The following is a 22,916-nucleotide window of genomic DNA, read 5'->3' as shown; positions in this document are numbered from 1 at the left end:
ATCAATCCCCAAATCCCGAGCTTAAAAACAACCATCCCGACGCCCAGAAAAAGGCCCTGCCTACTTCTAATCTCTACCTTATTTTCATTTTTGCCAAATCACTATTTTCTAAACAATAATTTTTTATGCCCCATTTGTGGGCATTATGTTTTTAGTCTGTACATCCGTTCGTTTGTTCGTCCGTCTGTCCGTGTCTGTCCCGCTTCAGGTTAAAGTTTTTGGTCGAGGTAGTTTTAGATGAAGTTGAGCATTTTTTCTTATTTTAATATATATGCAAGTGGTATGACCCTTTAATTAGTAAACATTTCAAAGAAAACAGTAGACAGAATCAAGGCCGACTTTCTATACTAACATACTAACATAGAAAGTCCCCGACAGAATACAGAGAGTCTCTATATATTAAAGTAGTATAATCGTAGTTTACATGTAGATAAACGCGAAAAATAATTGTCCTCTATAAGGAAGTATAATAGTTTTGGTTCTTGCGATCTAAACACCATGATATGGAGAATGCTCTGATTGGCTTATTTATTTTTCATTTTTGTTATATATTATACGATTGGTTGTATTTGTGCATCTTTCAAACCGGAACTCTTATCTATGACTAAAAGTCAGTCCGATGACAGAATCATATCCGGACTAATTTTTTGTCGTTTTTCTCCCAAAATAACTCAATCTGAATAATCATAAGAATGGATGACAAATGCGACTATGCATGTTACCTATAGGACACAGAGGCATGATGATTAATTTATTGTGGAAGGAAGAGAAGCGATACACAAAATGAGGTCTTCTCGTTTAATAGTATAGATGAAAGAAAGTTTAAGCCTGTGAGAGAAGAAAAGTTGACAAAAATGCTTTTATCATTTGAGAATTTTATGCAGATCACATGATTTGTTTATATGGCTGCTGTCTTTTGAAGCCAGGACAGGGGGAGATAACTGTTTTTAACATGATGATTTTATTGTAGAATTTGGCATTCTGTATAGCTGGTGGAAACTTGACAACAAGGTTAAGGAAGTTGGCTTTTAAGTCACTTGTTTGGCAGGTATGTTAACTAAATATATACTTTTGTACCTGCAACAAATTATCAATATTTGTTAGACACATAATTATCATTAAAAAAAAACATTACAGATATATGAATAAATTGGCATCAAAACTAATATATCATCAAAACTAATATATCTTCTTGCAAACTCAAAGAATACAGAAATATTAGTTAAAAAGTTGTAGTACATTGTATTAGGAAACTATAGGAAATATATGTTATGATAAAATTGTGAATGGAAATGGGGAATGTGTCAAAGAGACAACAACCCGGCCATAGAGCAGACAACAGCCGAAGGCCATCAATGGGTCTTCAATGCAGCAAGAAACTCCTGCACCCGGTGGCATCCTTCAGTTGGCCCCTAAACAAATATGTATACTAGTTCAGTGATAACTCTGAATTATACACAAGAAACTAAAATTAAAAATCATACAAGACTAACAAAGGCCAGAGGCTCCTAACTTGGGACAGACGCAAAATTGCGGCGCGGTTAAACCAATCTTAGATAAAGAGTTTAAGTGATGATAAGCAACCTAAACTGTAACCCCTTTTTGTTTTAAATTAGATTTAGATGGGTTTTTTTTTCCACAATATTCTCAGTTATTATTTGTTGATATTTTAGATTTTCCTTTCACAAGTCAGAAACATATGATCAGATGCTAACATCTAAGAATCAAATAACTGTTTAAAGATAACAAATCTAATGATTAACCATATTATACATTTTCAAAGAATTGACAGTTACTCAAAGCAAGCTCAATAAAGAATTGACAGTTACTAAAAGCAAGCTCAATAAACTTTTGAAAAAATTGTTTTTAAGATTCATGATTAATACTGTACAGAAAGACATGATCCTTTGCAATGCTCAGAAGAACTGTCTTCATCAGGTCTCAAGTTTCTCGGTTGGGATGAAATAAAGATTTTAAACAAAAGCAGTATTTTTATGTCCATAAATTAAAATGTAAACTTATGAACTTATTGTTTCAGGATGTAGAATACTTTGATGACCACAGAAATACTGTTGGTTCCTTAATAACTAAACTTTCATCTGATGCCACACTTGTACAAGGGGTGAGTGTTTATATTTCAAAAAAGCTAAGTTCATAATTTAAATATCACAAATGATCAGCAACACAAAGAATAACTAGTATATATGTTGTGTACAAGATATATGTTTGTACAAATTATAATTTGTACGGGGTTTTTGTCGAGCCTGCAACTTTTGTTGCAGAAAGCTCGACATAGGGATAGTGATCCGGAGGCGGCGGCGGCGTTAGCTAACTTCTTAAAAGGTTTATATTTTAGAAGGTGAAAGACCTGGATGCTTCATACTTTGTATATAGGTGCCTCATGTTAAGAAGTTTCCGTCAGTCACATGTCCAATGTCCTTGACCTCATTTTCATGGTTCAGTGACCACTTAAAAAAAGGTCAAAATTTTTATAATGTTGAATTCTCTCTTATTATAAGTAATAGGATAACTATATTTGGTATGTGCGTACCTTGCAAGGTCCTCATACCCATCAGACAGTTTTCACTTGACCTCGACCTCATTTCATGGATCAGTGAACAAGGTTAAGTTTTGGTGGTCAAGTCCATATCTCAGATACTACATGTATAAGTAATAGGGCTAGTATATTTGGTGTATGGAAGGACTGGAAGGTGAACATGTCCAACTGGCAGGTGTCATCTGACCTTGATCTCATTTTCATGGTTCAGTGGTTATAGTTAAGTTTTTGTGTTTTGGTCTGTTTTTCTCATACTTTATGCAATAGATCTACTATATTTGTTGTATGGAATGGTTGTAAGGTGTACATGTCTAGCAGGCAGATGTCATCTGACTTTGACCTTATTTTCATGGTTCAGTGGTCAAAGTTAAGTTTTTAAGTTTTGGTCTTTTTATCTTATATTATATGCCAAAGGTCAACTATATTTGGTGTATGGAAATATATTATGATCTATATGTCAGTCCCGCAGGTTTTATTTGACCATGACCTCAATGGCACGGTTCATTGCACAGTGTTAAGTTTTTGTGTTTTGGTCTATTTTTCTTAAACTATAAGTAATAGGTCAACTATATTTGTTGTATGGAAGCTTTGTTAGCTGTACATGTCTGCCTGGCATGGTTCATCTGACCTTGACCTAATTTTTATGGTTCATTGGTCTTTGTTTAGCTATCTTGGTTAATGTTAAGTTTATGTGACAGTTGTAATCAAGCTTTATACTTAGGATATCAACATAATATCAATGATTAGTAAAGAAGGCGAGACATTTCAGTGTGTGCACTCTTGTTGTACAAGTTATTAGTTTTTTGACACATAACTTCTAGAACCAGGTGATAAAAGTGTATCTGTTATAATTTATCAGTTTAATTTCTTAAACTCAAATTTATATACTTCAACCTAACATTTAGTGCTATTCTCTTTGTCTTCAAACTGAAAATGAGGACACCTGAATGGTTTAAATTCTATATATAAACTATATTTTAATCCTGCTAATTAACCCCTCTCTCAGGTTATACTGCATGTATCTAAGATTCACTTGTCCCTCAATACACTCAATGTACTACAATGCTGGCTTAAATTATTTTTAACTCCCTGTCATTCTGATTTTCTTAGAGCATCTTCCATTAGCCATGACAAATGTTTACTTATTTTATAACAAGTAAAAATTCTTACAGGAAATGTTAACAGTAATTTTCCATTTGTCAAAATAAAATCCAAGATTAATATTTAGAGAAGTTGAAGTATATTCCTGAAATGATTGTCATATAGAATAACACTATTTACAAATATCTATTGAAGGTCTGTGAATAAAATCATCATATATACCAGGATCAATTTTGTACGCCAGACACATGTTTTGTTAACAAAAGACTCATCAATGAAGTTTTAAATCAGTTATAAAGGACAAATAATGTACAAAGTTGAAGTGAATTGAGGATTTAAAATTCTGACCCGTTTGTAGTATATTTTGAAATTTGATATTGTTTCAGTGCCATAATTTCTTATTTCAGGCAACTGGTTCAAAAATTGGAGTAACATTAGAAGCCCTTACCACCATCTCTGTTGCACTTGGAATTTCATTTTACTATAGCTGGAAGTTAACACTGGTTACACTCGGATTCATGCCATTTATGATTGCTACTGGAATTGTACACAGTAAAATCCTGACAGGATTTGCAAGGGGAGATAAAAATTCATTAGATCAAGCAGGAAAGGTAAGGATAGTTATCATGATGATATTTTAAATGCAGATTTTTCTTTCCAATCATTGAAAGCATAGATTATCTAGGTGGGCCTGAAGTAACTAGATTTCTTTTTATAATAATTGTGTTGCCAAAGGTAAGAAGGCAGTGGGGCTTTATGAGGACCACTTCTGCTTATTGATTTTTGATTGAGTGATTTTGGGTTTTCTATACCAACACTTGGACTCTTCCAATTCTGTTTTATAATGAAGAGACTTGCAAGTGAAAGATATCTTTCAAATACAACTCATTATTTTTCTTCGTACTGTTTGGTTATCATCTCATTTTTCTGGATTACCTTCAAGACAGTTTTTAAAAGATGAATTTTGATTTGAAACATAGCATACATGATCAATCAAAAAAGAATATGAAAATAGTCTGCCAACCAGAGACAAATCATCTAAAGACTCAGGTTAAGTTGTATGTCTGATTAAAAAACATCAGAGAAAAGTTCAGTGAAAAAAACTAAACTTAAAATGTATAGTAAATATGTCATGCATTGGCTGCTTCATTTCATGAATTGATGAGTTAACTCTTTGAAACGTTTTTTGTTTATTTCAGCTATTTTCTGAGGTTGTAGATAATGTAAGAACAGTAGTATCATTGACAAGGGAAGAAACATTTATAGGACTGTTTAATGGACATATAAAACATGTTTATGTGTAAGTACATTGTATTAGCAAATTGATAAAAAAAATTGTTAGTTGCTCGTTTTAATTTTTCATAAATGATTAAGGTAGCTGTCTTCCTCCGTCTTGGATGTTAAAATAGCAGATGACGATTGGTCTATATCTTTGATAAAATGTGCAAATATCGAGAGTAGTATGTAATTCAGGTGAAAGACTGTTAATGTTGATATAGAAATTTATGTGTTTTATCATATTGATGGCTGTATTTAAAAAAAAACAGAATATTTTTGTTTGATTCATTTTTTTAATGTATACAAAATCTGTCAATTTTGATTCAATGTTTATAAAATCTGTCAATTTTGATTCAATGTATATAAAATCTGTCAATTTTGCACAACTTGCAGCGAGAAAAAAGTCTAGTGACCCCTATTTTTTGTTCAATTTGAAAATTGATATGTTATATATTTGTTTTTCATTCACTTTTTGTACATAAATTAGGCTGTTAGTTTTCTCCTTTGAATTGTTTTACATTTGTCATTTAGGGGCCTTTTAAAGCTGACTATGTGGTATAGGCTTTGCTCATTGTTGAAGGCTGTATGGTTACCTATACATATAGTTGTTAATTTCTGCGTCATTTGGTTTCTTGTAGAGAGTTGTCTCATTGGCAATCATACCACATCTTCTTTTTTATATGATATAAACTACATTTTGACTAATTATTAAAAAATGCTATGGATTTTAATTTTGTACATAACACTTATTAAGAGGTCAATCTAGAATGTTATTGTTTACTGTATGTGTAACATGTATTTGTATTATATACAGATCATCTAGGAAGAGGGCAGTCCTGAATGGTATTGTTTACTGTATGTGTAACATGTATTTGTATTATATACAGATCATCTAGGAAGAGGGCAGTCCTGAATGGTATTGTTTACAGTATGTGTAACATGTATTTGTATTATATACAGATCATCTAGGAAGAGGGCAGTCCTGAATGGTATTGTTTACTGTATGTGTAACATGTATTTGTATTATATACAGATCATCTAGGAAGAGGGCAGTCCTGAATGGTATTGTTTACAGTATGTGTAACATGTATTTGTATTATATACAGATCATCTAGGAAGAGGGCTGTCCTGAATGGTATTGTTTACAGTATGTGTAACTTGTATTTGTATTTTATACAGATCATCTAGGAAGAGGGCTGTCCTGAATGGTATTGTTTACAGTATGTGTAACATGTATTTGTATTTTATACAGATCATCTAGGAAGAGGGCTGTCCTGAATGGTATTGTTTATGGTATATCTAACAGTATAATGTACTTTGCTTATGCTGGTGCCTTTACCTATGGATCTTATTTAGTTCAACAAGGGGAGCTGGAGTTTCATCTTGTATTCAGGTATGATAAACAGTTAGTCCAAATAATTACGGCTTCTTGAAATTGGAATGCATGAAAATAAATGAATCCAAAATAGGCTATTTTTATAAAACATACATGTGTTACATCATTCTAACTGGAAGTTTAGATATATGAATACGATTCCAAAACAAGATGTTCATAGCTTATATTATAAACTCTTTCTGTTCCCTTCAATTACCAGCTCTTCTGCTATTATGTTGGCTTTAAGTTTTTTCTTCTACTATTATGTTGGCTTGAAGTTTTTTCTTCTACTATTATGTTGGCTTTAAGTTTTTTCTTCTACTATTATGTTGGCTTTAAGTTTTTTCTTCTACTATTATGTTGGCTTTAAGTTTTTTCTTCTACTATTATGTTGGCTTTAAGTTTTTTCTTCTGCTATTATGTTGGCTTTAAGTTTTTTCTTCTACTATTATGTTGGCTTTAAGTTTTTTCTTCTGCTATTATGTTGGATTTAAGTTTTTTCTTCTACTATTATGTTGGCTTCAAGTTTTTTCTTCTGCTGTTATGTTGGTTTCATTTTTTGGCTTTAAGTTTTTCTTCTTGATATGACCTAATTCTGATTATACTCCTTTTTCTTTCCAGAGTATTCGGTGCAATTATATTTGGAGGAATGCATGTTGGTCGAACATTATCAAATTCCATGGACTTCAAGAAAGGACAATTAGCAGCAGGCAGACTATTCCAGGTTATTGAGAGAACACCTAAAATAGATGCACAGGAAGACAAGGGAGATAAGCCAGTAAGTCAAAATTATTTTTCAGTGGACTGTGTTACCCAGTAATCGCAGTATTATACAGTTATGGCCTTTGTCAAAGTAAATATTCAAACCAATCCAAGGTTTTATTCCATGAAATCAGAAGGTGGGACATTATTATGGTTTTTTTTAATGAACAGTATTTTTTAACCTGACTTCAACAAATGAAAAGATTGAATAACTAGTTATTCCTTTGATGTTCAAAAGCCAACAAAATTTAATAACATTATTTTTCTATGTGCATATTCCCAAGTAGTTATTAATTTTGTTGTTGGAAGAAGACTTAAATTTGTTGTTGGAAGAAGACTTTTTAGTTGTTGATGGAAAGAAAACATGCTTTTTTATCTTTAGATTGATACTATCTAGTGGAATTTAATATTTCAATTTTTAGGCTTTAGCATTGTTAATGTGTAGAAAAGGATAATGATATATACTAATTTAACTATGAGCACAGATTAAAATGACTATTTTCACTCTGTTTAGGAAAAAATTGATGGAGATATTGAACTAAGCAAGGTGATGTTCCATTACCCAGCTAGACCAGATGTGCAAGTTCTTAAAGGACTGACAATCAAGGTCAAACAAGGAGAGACCATAGCTTTAGTGGGGACCAGTGGTTGCGGCAAAAGTACAACAGTCCAGTTATTGGAAAGGTTTTATGATCCCAAAGAGGGCAAAGTGGTAATTTTTTTAATAACTTTGTGATAAGTTTATGATTAAATTATTTGACACCTTGGTAGAACACATTTTTATATTGACCCTCTTATATGAGACTTGATTGAAAAATACACACAATGTACAGTTTCTTTTGAAAGACTCTGTCAATTGTAATTATATTGCTTTCAACAATTCTGTTGTCATCTATGGTAAGAATGCCTATCACATTAATTTGACAATTGATACCATGAATAGAATGCTGTGGTAAAAAAAATATTTCTTTACATTTGTATTTAAGTGTAGATGAACTGGTCCTGTTAGAGATTTCATTTTAAAAGGATTTAAATACATACTCACAAGGTGATATATATATTTATTTAAAAAAAATATTTTCTAATGATATAAAAATACAGAGCGTTTTGGAGAGTCTCAGATTTGATCTCCATGGAACAATTTTCAAAGATGAGTAGAGTAAACCAGAATGATTTTAAAGATAGCTTAAATTCACCTGTCATTTAATTAAATTTCTAATTGCAGATGCTTGACGGTAGAAATGTCAAAGACTTAAACATAAACTGGTTACGATCCCAGATAGGGATAGTTTCTCAGGAACCAGTCTTATTTGACACAAGCATTGCAGAGAATATTGCCTATGGTGATACATCACGAAATGTACCTATGTCAGAGATCATTGAAGCAGCTCGATCAGCAAATATACATACTTTTATTGAAAGTCTTCCACATGTAAGTGACAATAAGAATGAAGAACCATATCTTGGGTGCATGTTATTTGGATATTCCTTACAAATTTATATTTAGTACTTAGTGATATATGTGTATACATAATAACTGTTTAGTGTCTTTAAATACCAGCTGTACTTGTTAAAGGCTAAGAATCAGGTGTAATGCAAGCTTCAGCAAGCTATTACTCCTGTTTCAAGGGGAGTAAGAAATTTCATACACAATCAATACAAGTTTGTTGATTCAATGAATCTATGAATAATTTCAACAGTTCAAAAAAAAGGATCCCAACTTTTAAAGTCATAAGAAACGAGTGACCTCTGGAAAATAATGCTCTTCCAATTTTTGAACCAATGCATACAAACATCATAAACTTAGTCTTCTGTTCAAGAATTTTTCATTTTTTTCACATAAATTTCATATAATCGTCAATTTATTTTTCAATCGGTCAGTGTTGTTGTGAAAATATGGCAGGTAATTAAAGTTCGTGTTTTGAAGCCGAAGTTTAACGATTGTCACCTGTTTGTCAACAATTCACAAAAATCAACAAAAAAGCATGGAAATTGAGCACGTGTTTAACATGTAAATTCAGATTATAGTTTATTTTAAGGACATCCATGCGTATTGCGATCACCGGATTTTTAAGAGATGGGTCACACTGAGGTCACTTTGCATACGGAAAATATGTCGGGGAATTGCTTCCTAGAAGGAAGCAATTAAAATAAAGTAAACTTCTTCTAAATATAAATAAATCAAAGAATTTTCTTCAGAAAAAAGTTTATGTACATAAGTTTTATAATGAAAACTATCCATTGAGTTATAAAAAAACATATGCATTATTTTTTTTAATTTGAGGTTTCTTATGACTTTAAGTTAGAATAAAATGAGCACAAATACAAATGTTCAATTTTATCACCAAATTTTGAGAGAAAAAAAGGTTTAACAAAATTTTCAAGTCATACTTAATCAATTTAAACATCAGGAAGTTTGAATCAATTTTTAAATATTTATATATATGATGAATTTATTACTACCAACAGGGATATGAAACAAATGTTGGTGATAAAGGAACACAACTTAGTGGTGGACAAAAGCAGAGAGTTGCAATAGCAAGAGCTTTAGTGAAGAATCCTAAAATACTTCTACTGGATGAGGCAACATCAGCATTAGATACAGAAAGTGAACGAGTAAGTAATGTTACATATACATTATGCACAACAAGTAAAACATTTCTTTGTTCTTATACTTTTGTGTGTGTGGTATTGAAAATTTTTAAGTACCGGTATGCACTTTATAGCAATTGTGGTGTCATTTTGAGAACAATAAATATCATAGTAAATTTTCAAAAAAAGACATAATGTCTATCTAGTCATTGTACATGTATTTGCTATGTTTTAGCTATGACTCCTCGTCTAGTCATGAAATACAAATGTTAAATTTTAGTTAGATATAAGGACCATATCGTGGCCTTATCATATCAACTTCTACTAATATGCCTGTGATGTTGAATCAAAAATAAATTGTTATGTCACTGTATCAAACAATGATAAGATTGGATGACTTAACATTATTTCTAAACATCTTTGAATTGATTAATTTCCTCATTTAACTTACCAATCACTTAACATATATTTCAATATATAATTTGAATCATTGCTGCTTTTTTCACCAAAAAAAAATCTATGATAGAAATTAATCAAAAGTTAAGCTAAAATATTCTTACATAATACAAGTATTTTTTCTCTTTAGATTGTTTACTTTAAATAAAGTCAGAAAAATAGTCAATTCCATTGGTTGTTCTTTCAGATTGTTCAGGAGGCTCTAGATAAAGCACAACAGGGACGAACATGTTTAGTTATAGCTCATAGACTATCTACCATTAGGAATTCAAACAAAATAGCCATCATACACAAAGGAGAGGTTGTTGAGCTAGGAAACCATGCAGAACTTATGGCATTTAAAGGAATTTATTACAAATTAAGTACCCACAATCAAGGGAAATAATCCAGCCGGTAACCAAAATGGAACAATGACAATCATGTACCTTTGCTAATGTCAGGTCTGTCTTATAGTATAATGCATGCGGGTTTAGAAACATTCCTTTTCCCTATGCTGAATGTTGGTGTTTAACTTTCAGCAAACATGGCTGCATCCTATTGGCCAGTTCTTGTTGGTGGAGGAAGCTGGAGTATTGAATAGAAAACCACCAACCTTCAACACAAAAACAAATTAATTAAGATTGGAAGCAAGCACATCTTGCCACAAGCAGGATTCAAGCTCACAACCTTATTGTTGACATGTTATTAATCAGTGCAGCTGAACTACATAGACCACTAAGCTATTGAGGCCATACAATCCTTTAGGTATAAAACCACTAATTTAGGCCGCACAGAGAGGAACATACCTTGTCAAATTAAAACATTTGTGTAATTTTAGAATCAAATGAAAGCTTTTAAATTTTGAATCACTGTAGAACCCTTGTTGTAATTTTTTCTTAAATAGTAAAACTAAAGTATGAAATTAAAATAGGTGGGCATATTTGCCCTCTTCCTCAGGTCAGCAGGACAAAAAAGTGTTTTTTCACTTTCTAATATCCATGAACAAGTGTACTAGAATATGTGATCACTTTGAATTTTTTAGCCGAAGTCAGGATAAGGTATAGTTTTGACATGACTGTCACTTTATTTGAACTTAAGAAAAAATAGCTATAAATGCTTGAAATAGCAAAATTTAACACAGAAAGTAATTGGACTATGAATTACTGGTTTTATTCCTTTTAAAAGGATACTGACAGGAACATTTTATTACACATATGACCAACAGTTTTTAAATAGTTGAATAAAAAATTGTTATGTTTTTTATATTTTGTTGTTATGGTTTTCTATTATTATTTGTTTTTGTTGTTGTTCTACAGCATTTTATCACATGACTTATTTATTGCAATATGAAAATACACATAAATGTTGAATGTTGTCCTCAATTTAAACAATTAGTACTTGCCAAATTTATTACATCAATTAATATTACTTCATTTAAATGTTATTATTAAATTGCTGATTGCACCAGTCATATTTGTCCTAAAGACATTTTTGACTCGCTAAGATATTTGCCATTCTTCAATGTGATAGTTTATAAGTTGCACATGTTTGCACATTTTTTTCTTTTCAGTTTGTTTGCCTGTCATGTGTAGTTGCCTGCCAATTTTATAATTTTTTATAACCTCTAATATGATAAGTTTCTGCATGATTGTTTGGTTAAGATTTGAGATCACATAAACTCATTTATATCTGAACACTTCAGTACTACTCTTTCTAAACCCCTTATTACAATTTTTAAAAACTTCCTTACAAGTGTTACCATATAGATGAATGCACGTCTTATTTTGTTATTGTGGTCAATTATTTTGGGAGTTTCCCTTACCAAAGCATGGATTTTGCAGGAGTATCATTTTATGAGATTTGCTAACAGTAATCACTTTTTTAAAATGATATACAATTCCCCTCCATTGGTACAAACTTTGTACAATAATCTGTATTATATGTTTTTGAAATTGCAGGTCTTAATTATATAAAAGGTAGAAAATAGTTTGTTTTTTTTTCCCGTATAATTTTGTAACACGTTTCTTGAATGGCACTTACTTTAACAGTGACATAACTTAATAATGAACTTTTCTTAAATGTTAGTAATGATTTTCTGCTTATTTTATGAAAATAATAGTGCATTAACTATGCATTTAGTATGGATATTTTGGGTCCTCAATGCTCTTCAACTTTGTACTTGTTTGGCTTTATAACTATTTTGATCTGAGTGTCACTGATGAGTCTTATGTAGACGAAACGCGGACCTGGCATATTAAATTATAATCCTGGTACCTTTGATAACTTTTATGGCAGAGCTATTTATTCTCTTTGAAATTGTTTTTTTTTTATATTTGAAATTCTTAATAAAAATGTTGATATGAAAAATAACCCTTTATTCTAAAATTGAACAAGTTGCATTATTTTAGCATTTTTCATAGATTACTTTGGTGAATTCTAGGAGATGTCATTGAATTCATAAATTCAAACATTTTATTAAAATCTTTGATTGATATATATTGCAATGTTCTAACTGTGATTGGTTAATTTTATTGCAGCTAACAATATACAAATATTATTGCTTTGTTTATTTAGTTTTGTTTCATTTTTTTTTGTAATAAGCATTTTTATTAAATTGTATTCAGCAAAGGTTAAATTATAATTGGTATGTTTTCTATGTATAATAGTATCTTTATTATTTATATTATGGCATATCTTTGGAATCTCATATATTTATTGTTATTTCTACTTTATACATGTGTATTCTTATATCATCACAATATATTTATATTTATGATTTATGTTATTTACTGAAAAAAGATCTGCTGTAACTTTTAAATGTATGTTATATTGACCGAAATCATCATTCAACATCTTGCCGTTCATAGACAGTTAGTTTGATGAATTAATCATCAAGTGATAATGATAATTGGGAAACTTGTAGGTATGAAGATCTTTTAACACCCCTATTTGAAATATTTTATTGATACTTTTGTAAAATATACTTAGCTCTGCTTATTTGAATATAAGATGGTTTCTTTGTAATATTTAATGAAGAACAATAAATGAATTATATACTGGCAGGTTTTACATGAGAAAATTTTGTATTTTACCATTTGTTGTCTATTGTTAAATTTTTCACATAATCTACAACAATTCATAGATTTGTGTTTCAATGTCAGGTGTCCTGTCAACTTTTCACATTACTAGTAACATGTATTCCACGTCTTTCATAATAGTTTCTTGTGTCATTTTGATCAGATAAAATATTTAACCAGCCTATTAGTTTTTTGCTCTGAGTAATCAGCTGTACCCAAAAAGATATTTTGCTCATTTAAGATATCTCATTAAAATATCTGTTTGGGTAAGGCTGTTATTCATAAGTTGTTACTCATATTCTAAGAATATTGATGGCAATATTTTAGGATGTTGCAACTTAACAATTTTTTTTTAATGCAAGACGTTTGAAAGGTATTTCCAATATGTGCCATATTTTGATCAATTATATTTCAAAGTATTGTAGCTGGAGGCCTCCCAAAAGATGTATCACTAAACAAATCAACATCAATACAGATTGATTTTACAGACTAACATATCCATTTATTCAGATTTTCTTGTTAAATTTTGTTATTTTGATGTAACTTGCCATATCATATTGTTTAATAGAAGCTAAGATGTTTTTTTTGTTTTTTTTTTCTTCAAAATAAAAGTTTCAGTCTGTTGTTATTTTATATTTGTGTTTATATTTTATGTTTCAGTGCCTAATTTTATACATTTTTTTGCCATCACTATCTATCATTGGAACAATAACTGATAAACACATTTGCAAATATGGGGTTAATTTCAATGAGTCAGAAACCTACTGATGGCATAGGTTGAGGGCTAAATCAAATATTCATTAGCAACCTACTGATGGCATAGGTTGAGGGCTAAATCAAATATTCATTAGGTTTAATCATGGATTCTTGTAAAACACAAATAAGGTATCTATCGCTGTATTATGCTTAGCTTGTCCAAATATAAAACGATATCTCCGTTTAAAATCATTTATTACTTTCTTCCATTGTAGAAGTATCAAGGATTTTGAATTATAACATCTGGTTTTTGCTTTTAATAAACAATTTAAAACTAGATAAAAGTGCCTGTACATGTACTACCAATATCTATTAGTGTTATCTATAGTATTTTCGTATTTTGATTCCAAAAGTAGTTTACAAAAATACAAAATTGTTTACAAACATAGGAAAAGGGAGATTTTTCTAAGTAAGATTTAATAAGCTTGTTTACTTTCAGAAAGAAAAATAGTACACCGTGAGATCTGGTATATTTATAAACGAATGTTAAATCATTAACATTTTAAGATTGGTTTTTGCTCAATCGATTTATGACAATTGTACAGCTGTATACTACTGTTGCCTCTATTTATCACCAGACATTCTCAAAGATCAAAAGCCTCTTCCATTTTCCTCACGTCTCTTCGGTTGTTACTCATGTCAAGTTTGTACAAAAGAGGAACGAAAGGTGCCAGAGAGACAACCAGACAGATAAAAGTACAGAAGACACAACATAGAAAACTAAAGACTAAATAACACGAACCCCACCAAAATCGGGGGTGGTTTCATGTGCTCCGGAAGGGTGAGCAGATTCTGCTCCACATGTGCACTCGTCATGTTGCTTATGTTATTACAAATCGTGCAAATAGTCTATTTCGGCAGGTCACATTCGTGAAAAGGAAAGGGTATAGTAGTTACGACATACATAACATATCCAATATCATCTATGAAACAGTTATTCAATAACGGTCAACCAACTCTTGATGGCGTTCGTAAAATTTACGAAGGGATGATTTCAACTTCAGCATTTGGGACTCTTGGTTTAATAGCTACCTTGTGAGCAGCAATCCTCTATCAAGGAAATCATGATAGGAAATACAAACATGCATATGAAAACTTTGGTGTAAACGAGACACGCATTCAAACTGACTAAAACCATAGAAGTCTTTGTGTCTGCTTGAGTGTTGCAGAATTAAAAATGATATATAATATGGGCATCATTCAGGATATACTGAAGGCAAAAGTTGTAATCGAGAATTTGAAACTTTAATGACAAAAGCAATGGCTGTATGAGTACTGTTTTAAAAGTATATCATGTAAGAATTTGCCAAGCTGTATCGATCCAGTTTACTTGGATCTGATTTTTTCTTCTTTCAGTTGAAAAATAGTATTTGCTTCTTTTCCACTAAGCACACGACATTTAGGTGCAACATGAAAGACCGGTCACCTCAGTGACAGAATCATGAGTTTGTCTAGGTATAGCGAAATGTCTTCATGGGGACTGTAACCTAAAAGCTGGCATGTTTTTAAAATTCCTGCGCGGGGTATTTAAAAGCAGGTTGCATATCTATACTATTAAACGAGAAGACCTCATTTTGGGTGTCGCTTCTCCTCCTTCCACAATAAATTAATCATCATGCCTCTGTGTCCTATAGGTAACATGTATAGTCGCATTTGTCATCCATTCTTATGATCATTCAGTTGGGGTTATTTGGGGATAAAAACGAAAAAGAATGCGTCCGGATATTTTCCCGTCATTGGACAAAATTTTAAGTCGGATTAGACTTCCGGTTTGTGTTTTTTCTGTACTTTGAACATACAAAGACTATGAATAAAGTATATAAATTTGCTTTCTGCTGTCATTTTGAGTTCTAGCATGTATCATCCTTGCTTAACGTGTTTCAGTTTGGGTTATTTTGGGAGGAAAACGAAAATGAATAATATTGGCTATTTACTATCAATTAGTTTACAGTGGCGGATCCAGAACTTTTCATAAGGGAGGGGGGCACTCACTGACCTAAAAAAGGGGGTTCCTCTCATGCTTCAGTGATTCCCCTGGCCCATATAAATAATCAACAAATTTTTTCAACGAAATGGGGGGCAGGGCCTCCAGGCCTCCCACTGGGATCCGCCTATGGTTTATAATCAACGGCGGTCACTGTGGATATATTTCTGTACATACTTACATGTATACATTTACTATGAATAACTGTATTTGTTATAATTTACTATAAATTCCTTTTCTGTACCTTGAACATACAAAGACTATGAATAAAGTACATAAATTTGCTATCTGCTATCGTTTTGAGTTAGCATTCATCATACTTGCTTAACGTGTTTCAGTTTGGGTTATTTTGGGAGGAAAACGAAAATGAATAATATTGGCTATTTACTATCAATTAGTTTACAGTGGCGGATCCAGAACTTTTCATAAGGGAGGGGGGGCACTGACTGACCTAAAAGGGGGGGGGGGTGCTCTTTACTATTCATGGCGTTCACTGATGTATATATATATATATGTAAGTACCTTTGACTTTTGATACCTCTCCTGAAATTCTCTGTATAGTAATTAAAGTATATATGCATGTTCATAGAGTATAGAAAAACAGAAGGTATAAAAATCGGTATTTGGAAAATAGGGGGAGGGCAAAAAAATGGGCCCAGTCCCTAAGTACCTTTGACTTTTGATACCTCCCCTGCAATTCTCTGTATAGTAATTAAAGTATATATGCATGTTCATAGAGTACAGAAAAACAGAAGGTATAAAAATAGGTATTTGGAAAATAGGGGGAGGGCAAAAAATGTGCCCAGTCCCTAAGTACCTTTGACTTTTGATATCTCTCCTGAAATTCTCCAGTCAGTATAATTTTGTTTACAGTTTACATACGCTCTATTTCCCCGCGATTTCGCGGGTGTGTCCTAGTTCATATTACATTAACATGTTCTCTTTCTTATTACATGTAATTTTTGTCACTGATCGTTTAATACCAATCTACTTCGGAAACGTAATTCCTTGAATACCATATCACTTGAGTGATATTTAGGGAGCTACCATTTGATTTTTATGGGGGGGCTAGGATGAAATTTGAAAAAAATAGGCAGGACAGGAGTTTTGAGTAAAAAAAAAAAGGCAGGATGAGCAACTTGGTAAAAAAAAAAAAGGCAGGATGACAATTTGTGTAAAAAAAGTCAGGATAAACTAGTAAAAAAAAAGGCAGGACCGAATAGAGTAAAAAATAAAAAGGCAGGACAGAGATTACAACTAAAAAAAAAGCAGGACAAAATTTTTCATCCTAGCCCCCCCCCCCCCATAAAAATCAAATGGTAGCTCCCTTACTCACTAATGTAGGTGCTGCAAAATGTTTTTAAATAACATCACATGAAAATTTCAAAATAGAAAAGAAAAAGAAAATCATCTATTTCTTCTTTAAAATACCATAAAGTTTTTACCGACGAAAAGTATCACTTTCTAGATGCAATTGGAGATAGTAAGATCAAATTGTATTTATAATGTTATCTTTTTTCAAGTTAAATGGGACAAAGCGATCGATACATTCCTCTGACGAGTTGAATAAACCAGGTAGATGATATCAAACAGTTTTTTGGTGGGGTTCGTGTTGTTTATTCTTTAGTTTTCTATGTTGTGTCAGGTGTGCTGTTGTTTGTCTGTTTTTTTTTTTCATTTTTAGCCATGGCGTTAGGGAGCTACCATTTGATTTTTATGGGGGGGGGGGGGGGGGGGGGGGGGGGCTAGGATGAAATTTGAAAAAAAAGGCAGGACAGGATTTTGAGTAAAAAAAAAAAGGCAGGATGAGTAACTTGGCAAAAAAAAAGGCAGGATTACAATTGTTGTAAAAAAGTCAGGATAAGCTAAGAAAAAAAAAAGGCAGGACCGAATAGACTGAAAAATAAAAAGGCAGGACAGAGATTACAAATAAAAAAAAGGCAGGACACAATTTTTCATCCTAGCCCCCCCCCCATAAAAATCAAATGGTAGCTCCCTTATCAGTTTATTTTAGATTTCCGAGTTTGACTGTCCCTTCGGTATCTTTCGTCCCTCTTCTATACACGGAATGTGAAGGTAACTTCTCTTCATATTTTCGTCCTAAATATGCATGAAATATTTGCCACTGGATGTTAAGCAACCATTAATCAATCAATCTCTTCATATTTCTTATATTTCTTTTTTTAAAAGCCGAAGTATGAAGTGCATACGCCTCATACAAATAAAACACCAAGTCATTGAAAAGAGGGGCACATTTTGTTCCCCATAGGAATGCAAATTGTCTGATGACAAACACATCCACCAAACGTAGCAAATATATTGTCATAATAAATCAAGCATCTTTATGACGTCAGATTTGGAAAACTTCAAGAATCAGTTAAAAGTCGATTTGTTTTTTTTTATAAAACAAGGTTTGTGCCTTCCTAAACATGATATTCGTATCTCTGTTGACCATTATGTTTTTATAAAACAACGATGGGCAAACACTTTCAACAGAGATTACGTCACTTAAAGTATTGTAGACCGATACAAACTGTCTTGAAAGATCGTGAAATACAAGTTCCTTCGTAACATAAGTTCCAATTGGAAGAAATATTCTGTAATATTTTTTCCACTGGAAGAACTTAATGATTACTGTCCGGAATAAATTAAAGTTATTATGATTTTTCTATCATGAACAGATAATATGGCATTTTTTACATCTACGTTTCCATGGGAACTTCTGTTTGTTGGAACAAAAATACGTTGAAACAAACCATTTTGAATGTTTTATCACATCATACATGTACAATGAATATAACAGTAAACATGCATACTTTAATCAATACGTCCGGGTGGTTATTTCGGAATTCAAAATTTATGACAATCTTGAATAGTCTTAGTTAAATCTTTTCAATTCTTTTTAAGACTCGTGTAGTTGATTTCCTGTTCTAATGTCACATACCTGAAACAACTGGTCATAGAATAAGCAATATTTTTTTTATTTTATAACTTACTTTTAAGACATATGGTCTAGAATTTCCAAAAGGTGTTAGGGCTGGGTTGTGAGGTAAAACACTGGTTTAACCACTCAAACATTTTGTGCATGTACCAAGTTAGGCTCTGTGGACTTGGTGTTGTTCGTTGTTGTCGATCCTTGTCTTTCTTTGATCTTTTCTTAACGGATTGTTATCGATCCTTGTGTTTCTGTGACTTTTTTTTGTACAGATTCATGTTTATCCTTGTATTTCTATGAAATTGTTTCACATATTATTGTTGATCCTTATCTTTTTTGGAACTTTTTTAAACGGATTATTGTTGATCTTGTCTTTCTATGAAATTATTTTACAGATTGTTGTTCATCTTCGTCTTTGTTGAACTTTTTTTAAGGTAGATGGGGTGTTTAAGTTATAATCCATAGAATTTTTTAATAATTTGCCAAAATGTAGTTTATATCATGCTTTTTAAAAAATAATAATAAAAAGAATGGGTCACCGGGCTTATTTTCACGCTACACGGCGTTCAAAATTGACAAATTTTGTATAGATTATGCATGGAAAACCCAATTTTCTGCAATAAAGCGTAATCTACACCATAGAATTTTGAGATAACATATGAGAAGATGGCTTTAATAGTATGCTTTCAGTTAAGAAAAAGAAACAATGGGGTCACCGGACCCGTTTTCTTGCTACATTATAAAATAGGTAAATTCCTAACACATTCTATTATAAAAGTACCTTAATTTGAATTATCTGCCCTTGTATTTGAGTTGCCTCCCCTTATGTGGCAAAGTTGGAAAAAAATTGATCAAACAAAAGTTTTCTGTTTTTTGTAAAATACAACCATAAATATGATAAAACATGTCATTTTCTATACCGAAGTGGAAGTTCTTACACATGAATTACCTTTTACTCTAAAATTTGCACATTCTATTAAAGATCTAGACCTTGTTTTCTGGTATTTCCAAATCCAAGATGGAGGAAGACACCCTATCTACCTTTTTATGAACTGGTTTTACAGATTATTGTTGATCCTAGTCTTTCTAAAAACGTTTTATTTACGGATTGTTGTTGATCCTAGTCTTTCTATGAACTTTTTTTACAGATCGTTGCTAATCCTTGTCTTTGTTTGAACTTTTCTTAACGGATTGTTGTTGATCCTAGTCTTTCTATGAACTTTTTTTACAGATCGTTGCTAATCCTTGTCTTTGTTTGAACTTTTCTTAACGGATTGTTGTTGATCCTAGTCTTTCTATGAACTTTTTTTACAGATGGTTGTTGATCCTAGTCTTTCTATGAACTTTTTAAAACAAATTGTTGTTTACCCTTGTCTTTCTGTAATTATTTAAACAGATTCTTGTTAATCCTTGTCTTTGTTTGAACTTTTCCTAACAGACTGTTGTTGATCCTTGTCTTTCTGTAAACTTTTGTTACAGATTGTTGTTGATCCTTGTCTTTCTCTAAACTTTCTTTACAGATTGTTGTTGATCCTTGTCTCCCAGTGAACATTTTTCAACAGATTATTGTTGATCCTTGTCTTTCGTCTTTCTATGGATTTTTTTTAATGTATTGTTCACAGGCACTCGTCTCAGATCCCCCCTATATACCTTTATATAACATAAAGGTATAAAGGATTTTTTTTCTGAGACGAGTGCCTGTGATATTGTTGATCCTTGTCTTTTTTTTACAGACTGTTGTTGATCCTTGTCTTTCGTCTTTCTGTGCACTTTTTTTTCGGACTGTTGTTGATCCTTGTCTTTCGTCTTTCTATGCACTTTTTTGACAGAGTGTTGTTGATCCTTGTCTTTCGTCTTTCTATGCACTTTTTTGACAGAGTGTTATTTATCCTTGTCTTTCTATGAACTTGTGTTGCCGAATGGTGATTGATTTTGAATGAACCACTTTAACGGATTGATGTTGGTCGTTGTTTTGTAGGAAGTTGTTTAGTAGGAAATTCGGATTATGGTGATTGGAGTGATATTTCATCTTTTGTTTCAATATAATGGAATTCTATGCAAGTATCATACAAGTGAGAGTTTTGGCTATCTATATATTCAGGTCCAATAGTTATCAAAGGTACCAGGCTTATAGTTTAACACGCCAGATGCACGTTTCTCCCGAATTAGACTATTTACCGGATTTGTAATCACATAAGCAACACGACGGGTGCCACATGTGGAGCAGGATCTGCTTACCCTTCCGGAGCACCTGAGATCACCCCTAGTTTTTGGTGGGGTTCGTGTTGTTTATTCTTTAGTTTTCTATGTTGTGTCATGTGTACTATTGTTTTTCTGTTTGTCTTTTTCATTTTTAGCCATGGCGTTGTCAGTTTGTTTTAGATTTATGAGTTTGACTGTCCCTTTGGTATCTTTCGTCTCTCTTTTCGTCTCAGTAGCATGGGTTCGAATCCCGGCGAGGGAAGAGATATAACATTGTTGGGTTGATGTTTAGACGAGTTGTATATACATATTGTACACAGCCATGTATCACCATCATTGCTGGTGATCCGATGGATAATCTGTTGTAGAGTTGTCACTGACCCAGACGTACTTATAAATATAATTATTTTCTGTGACTGTATCTTGCATTCCTTTGCAGGATCCTTTACTATAGATAATTGAGCTGATCTGTAACAATAACATCTCCATGCCTTATATATCATGTACTGTAGTACGCCGCTAGATTAAAACTGACGACGAAAGGTAACATCCGGCCACCGAAAGCTTCATTTTTATGAAGCCCAGGTGGTCTAGCGGGACAGATACAGTGCAGGCGATTTGGTGTCACGATATCTCAGTAGCATGGGTTCGAATCCCGGCGAGGGAAGAACAAAAAATTTGCCAAAGCAAATTTACAGATCTAACATTGTTGGGTTGATGTTTAGACGAGTTGTATATATAATACTAGAACACACCCGTGATATCGCGGGTCCGTGACTGAATTAAAGTATAGAACTATCATACGGCGTATTATCTGATAAAGTCATGCCGATTATAAGATGCACAGTTTTCTCTGCTTTAAAAAGCTTTCTGTTTGAACCCGTCGATCTTGAACTTATCAATTATTGGTAATATTAACTATTTGGAAAATAAAAGTGCCTGGGATGGAGTATTTTTTAATCAACAGCATTGTCCTATATTAGTTATTTGATCTTTGATTCGCTGTTTTACGCCATGCAGGCTAACAAATTGAAAACTGTACCTATACGCCTTAATTTAAGTCCAAATTTTTAGTATTCGTATTGTCATCTTAGAAAGTCATACTGATTAAAATACTGCAATAGGGAACAATGTGACAATGGTTGAATTTAGTAGTGTCAACCCTGTGGTCATGACCCGTGTATATAGCAAAATCCTAAATACACCGGATGGTGGTGCGCCTGTTAGATGCGGAACGTACAGATAAGGTAATAGGTAACAGGTGAATATACTATTGGTATCGGTATCGGATTCGACCCGGAACTTGTTAATTATTGGCAATATTAATTATGTGGACTGCAAAAGGGTCTGGAGTGGTGTAATTTTTAATCAACACCAATGTCCTATATTAGCTATATATAAAGTTGAATTTTTTTATTTGCCGTTTTTACCTGATGACGGCTGACAAATTGGACCTCGTCATTTTAGTATTATAGATATATATAAACAAGTCTAAATTGAAAACTACGTTCAAACCTATGGTTTCGTTGGATAAAAACCGCATTTTTTATACGTGTGCATGTAAAACAAATTTCGTTGTAAAAGGGTCTAAATACAGCACAATTAACATTTTCCAAAAGGCCAAAAAAGTGAAAAAGTATATTTTAACAAAACGCATTTAACTAACAGGTCGAACAGCTGATGTTCTTAAACCCTGCTGACTGCCATTAGCGATTGCCAAATAAATTTATCACAAGATGTAACAAAATTGATCTTAATATGAATTTTATACTTAACAGAATATTATATATATTCAGGTCGAATCCGACATTTTCGGCGCAAGGAAATGCCTGCACCAAGTTAGGAATATGACAGTTGTTTCC

The 22,916-nt window shown here is 32.3% G+C and overlaps 1 protein-coding gene across 2 annotated transcripts in view; it reads left to right on the top strand.

The window, feature by feature from the left end:
- The window catches only part of LOC143064781 (ATP-dependent translocase ABCB1-like), a 34,964-nt gene extending 21,188 nt beyond the window's left edge, over positions 1-13,776 (top strand). For both annotated transcript variants that reach the window (XM_076237880.1, XM_076237879.1), the window contains 10 exons: positions 971-1,048; positions 2,039-2,122; positions 4,066-4,269; positions 4,858-4,958; positions 6,189-6,329; positions 6,933-7,089; positions 7,588-7,785; positions 8,299-8,505; positions 9,543-9,689; positions 10,309-13,776. In XM_076237880.1, the coding sequence (XP_076093995.1) occupies positions 971-1,048; positions 2,039-2,122; positions 4,066-4,269; positions 4,858-4,958; positions 6,189-6,329; positions 6,933-7,089; positions 7,588-7,785; positions 8,299-8,505; positions 9,543-9,689; positions 10,309-10,506 (1,515 nt within the window). In that variant the 3' untranslated portion in view covers positions 10,507-13,776. The remainder of the gene's footprint in view (positions 1-970; positions 1,049-2,038; positions 2,123-4,065; positions 4,270-4,857; positions 4,959-6,188; positions 6,330-6,932; positions 7,090-7,587; positions 7,786-8,298; positions 8,506-9,542; positions 9,690-10,308) is intronic.
- The last annotated feature ends 9,140 nt before the right edge of the window (positions 13,777-22,916 follow it).

This window comes from Mytilus galloprovincialis, chromosome 2 (assembly GCF_965363235.1).
Source record: "Mytilus galloprovincialis chromosome 2, xbMytGall1.hap1.1, whole genome shotgun sequence".
Lineage (NCBI taxonomy): Eukaryota > Metazoa > Mollusca > Bivalvia > Mytilida > Mytilidae > Mytilus > Mytilus galloprovincialis.
The sequence above is the reverse complement of the archived record's forward strand: the minus strand, read 5'-3'. Positions and strand labels throughout refer to the sequence as shown.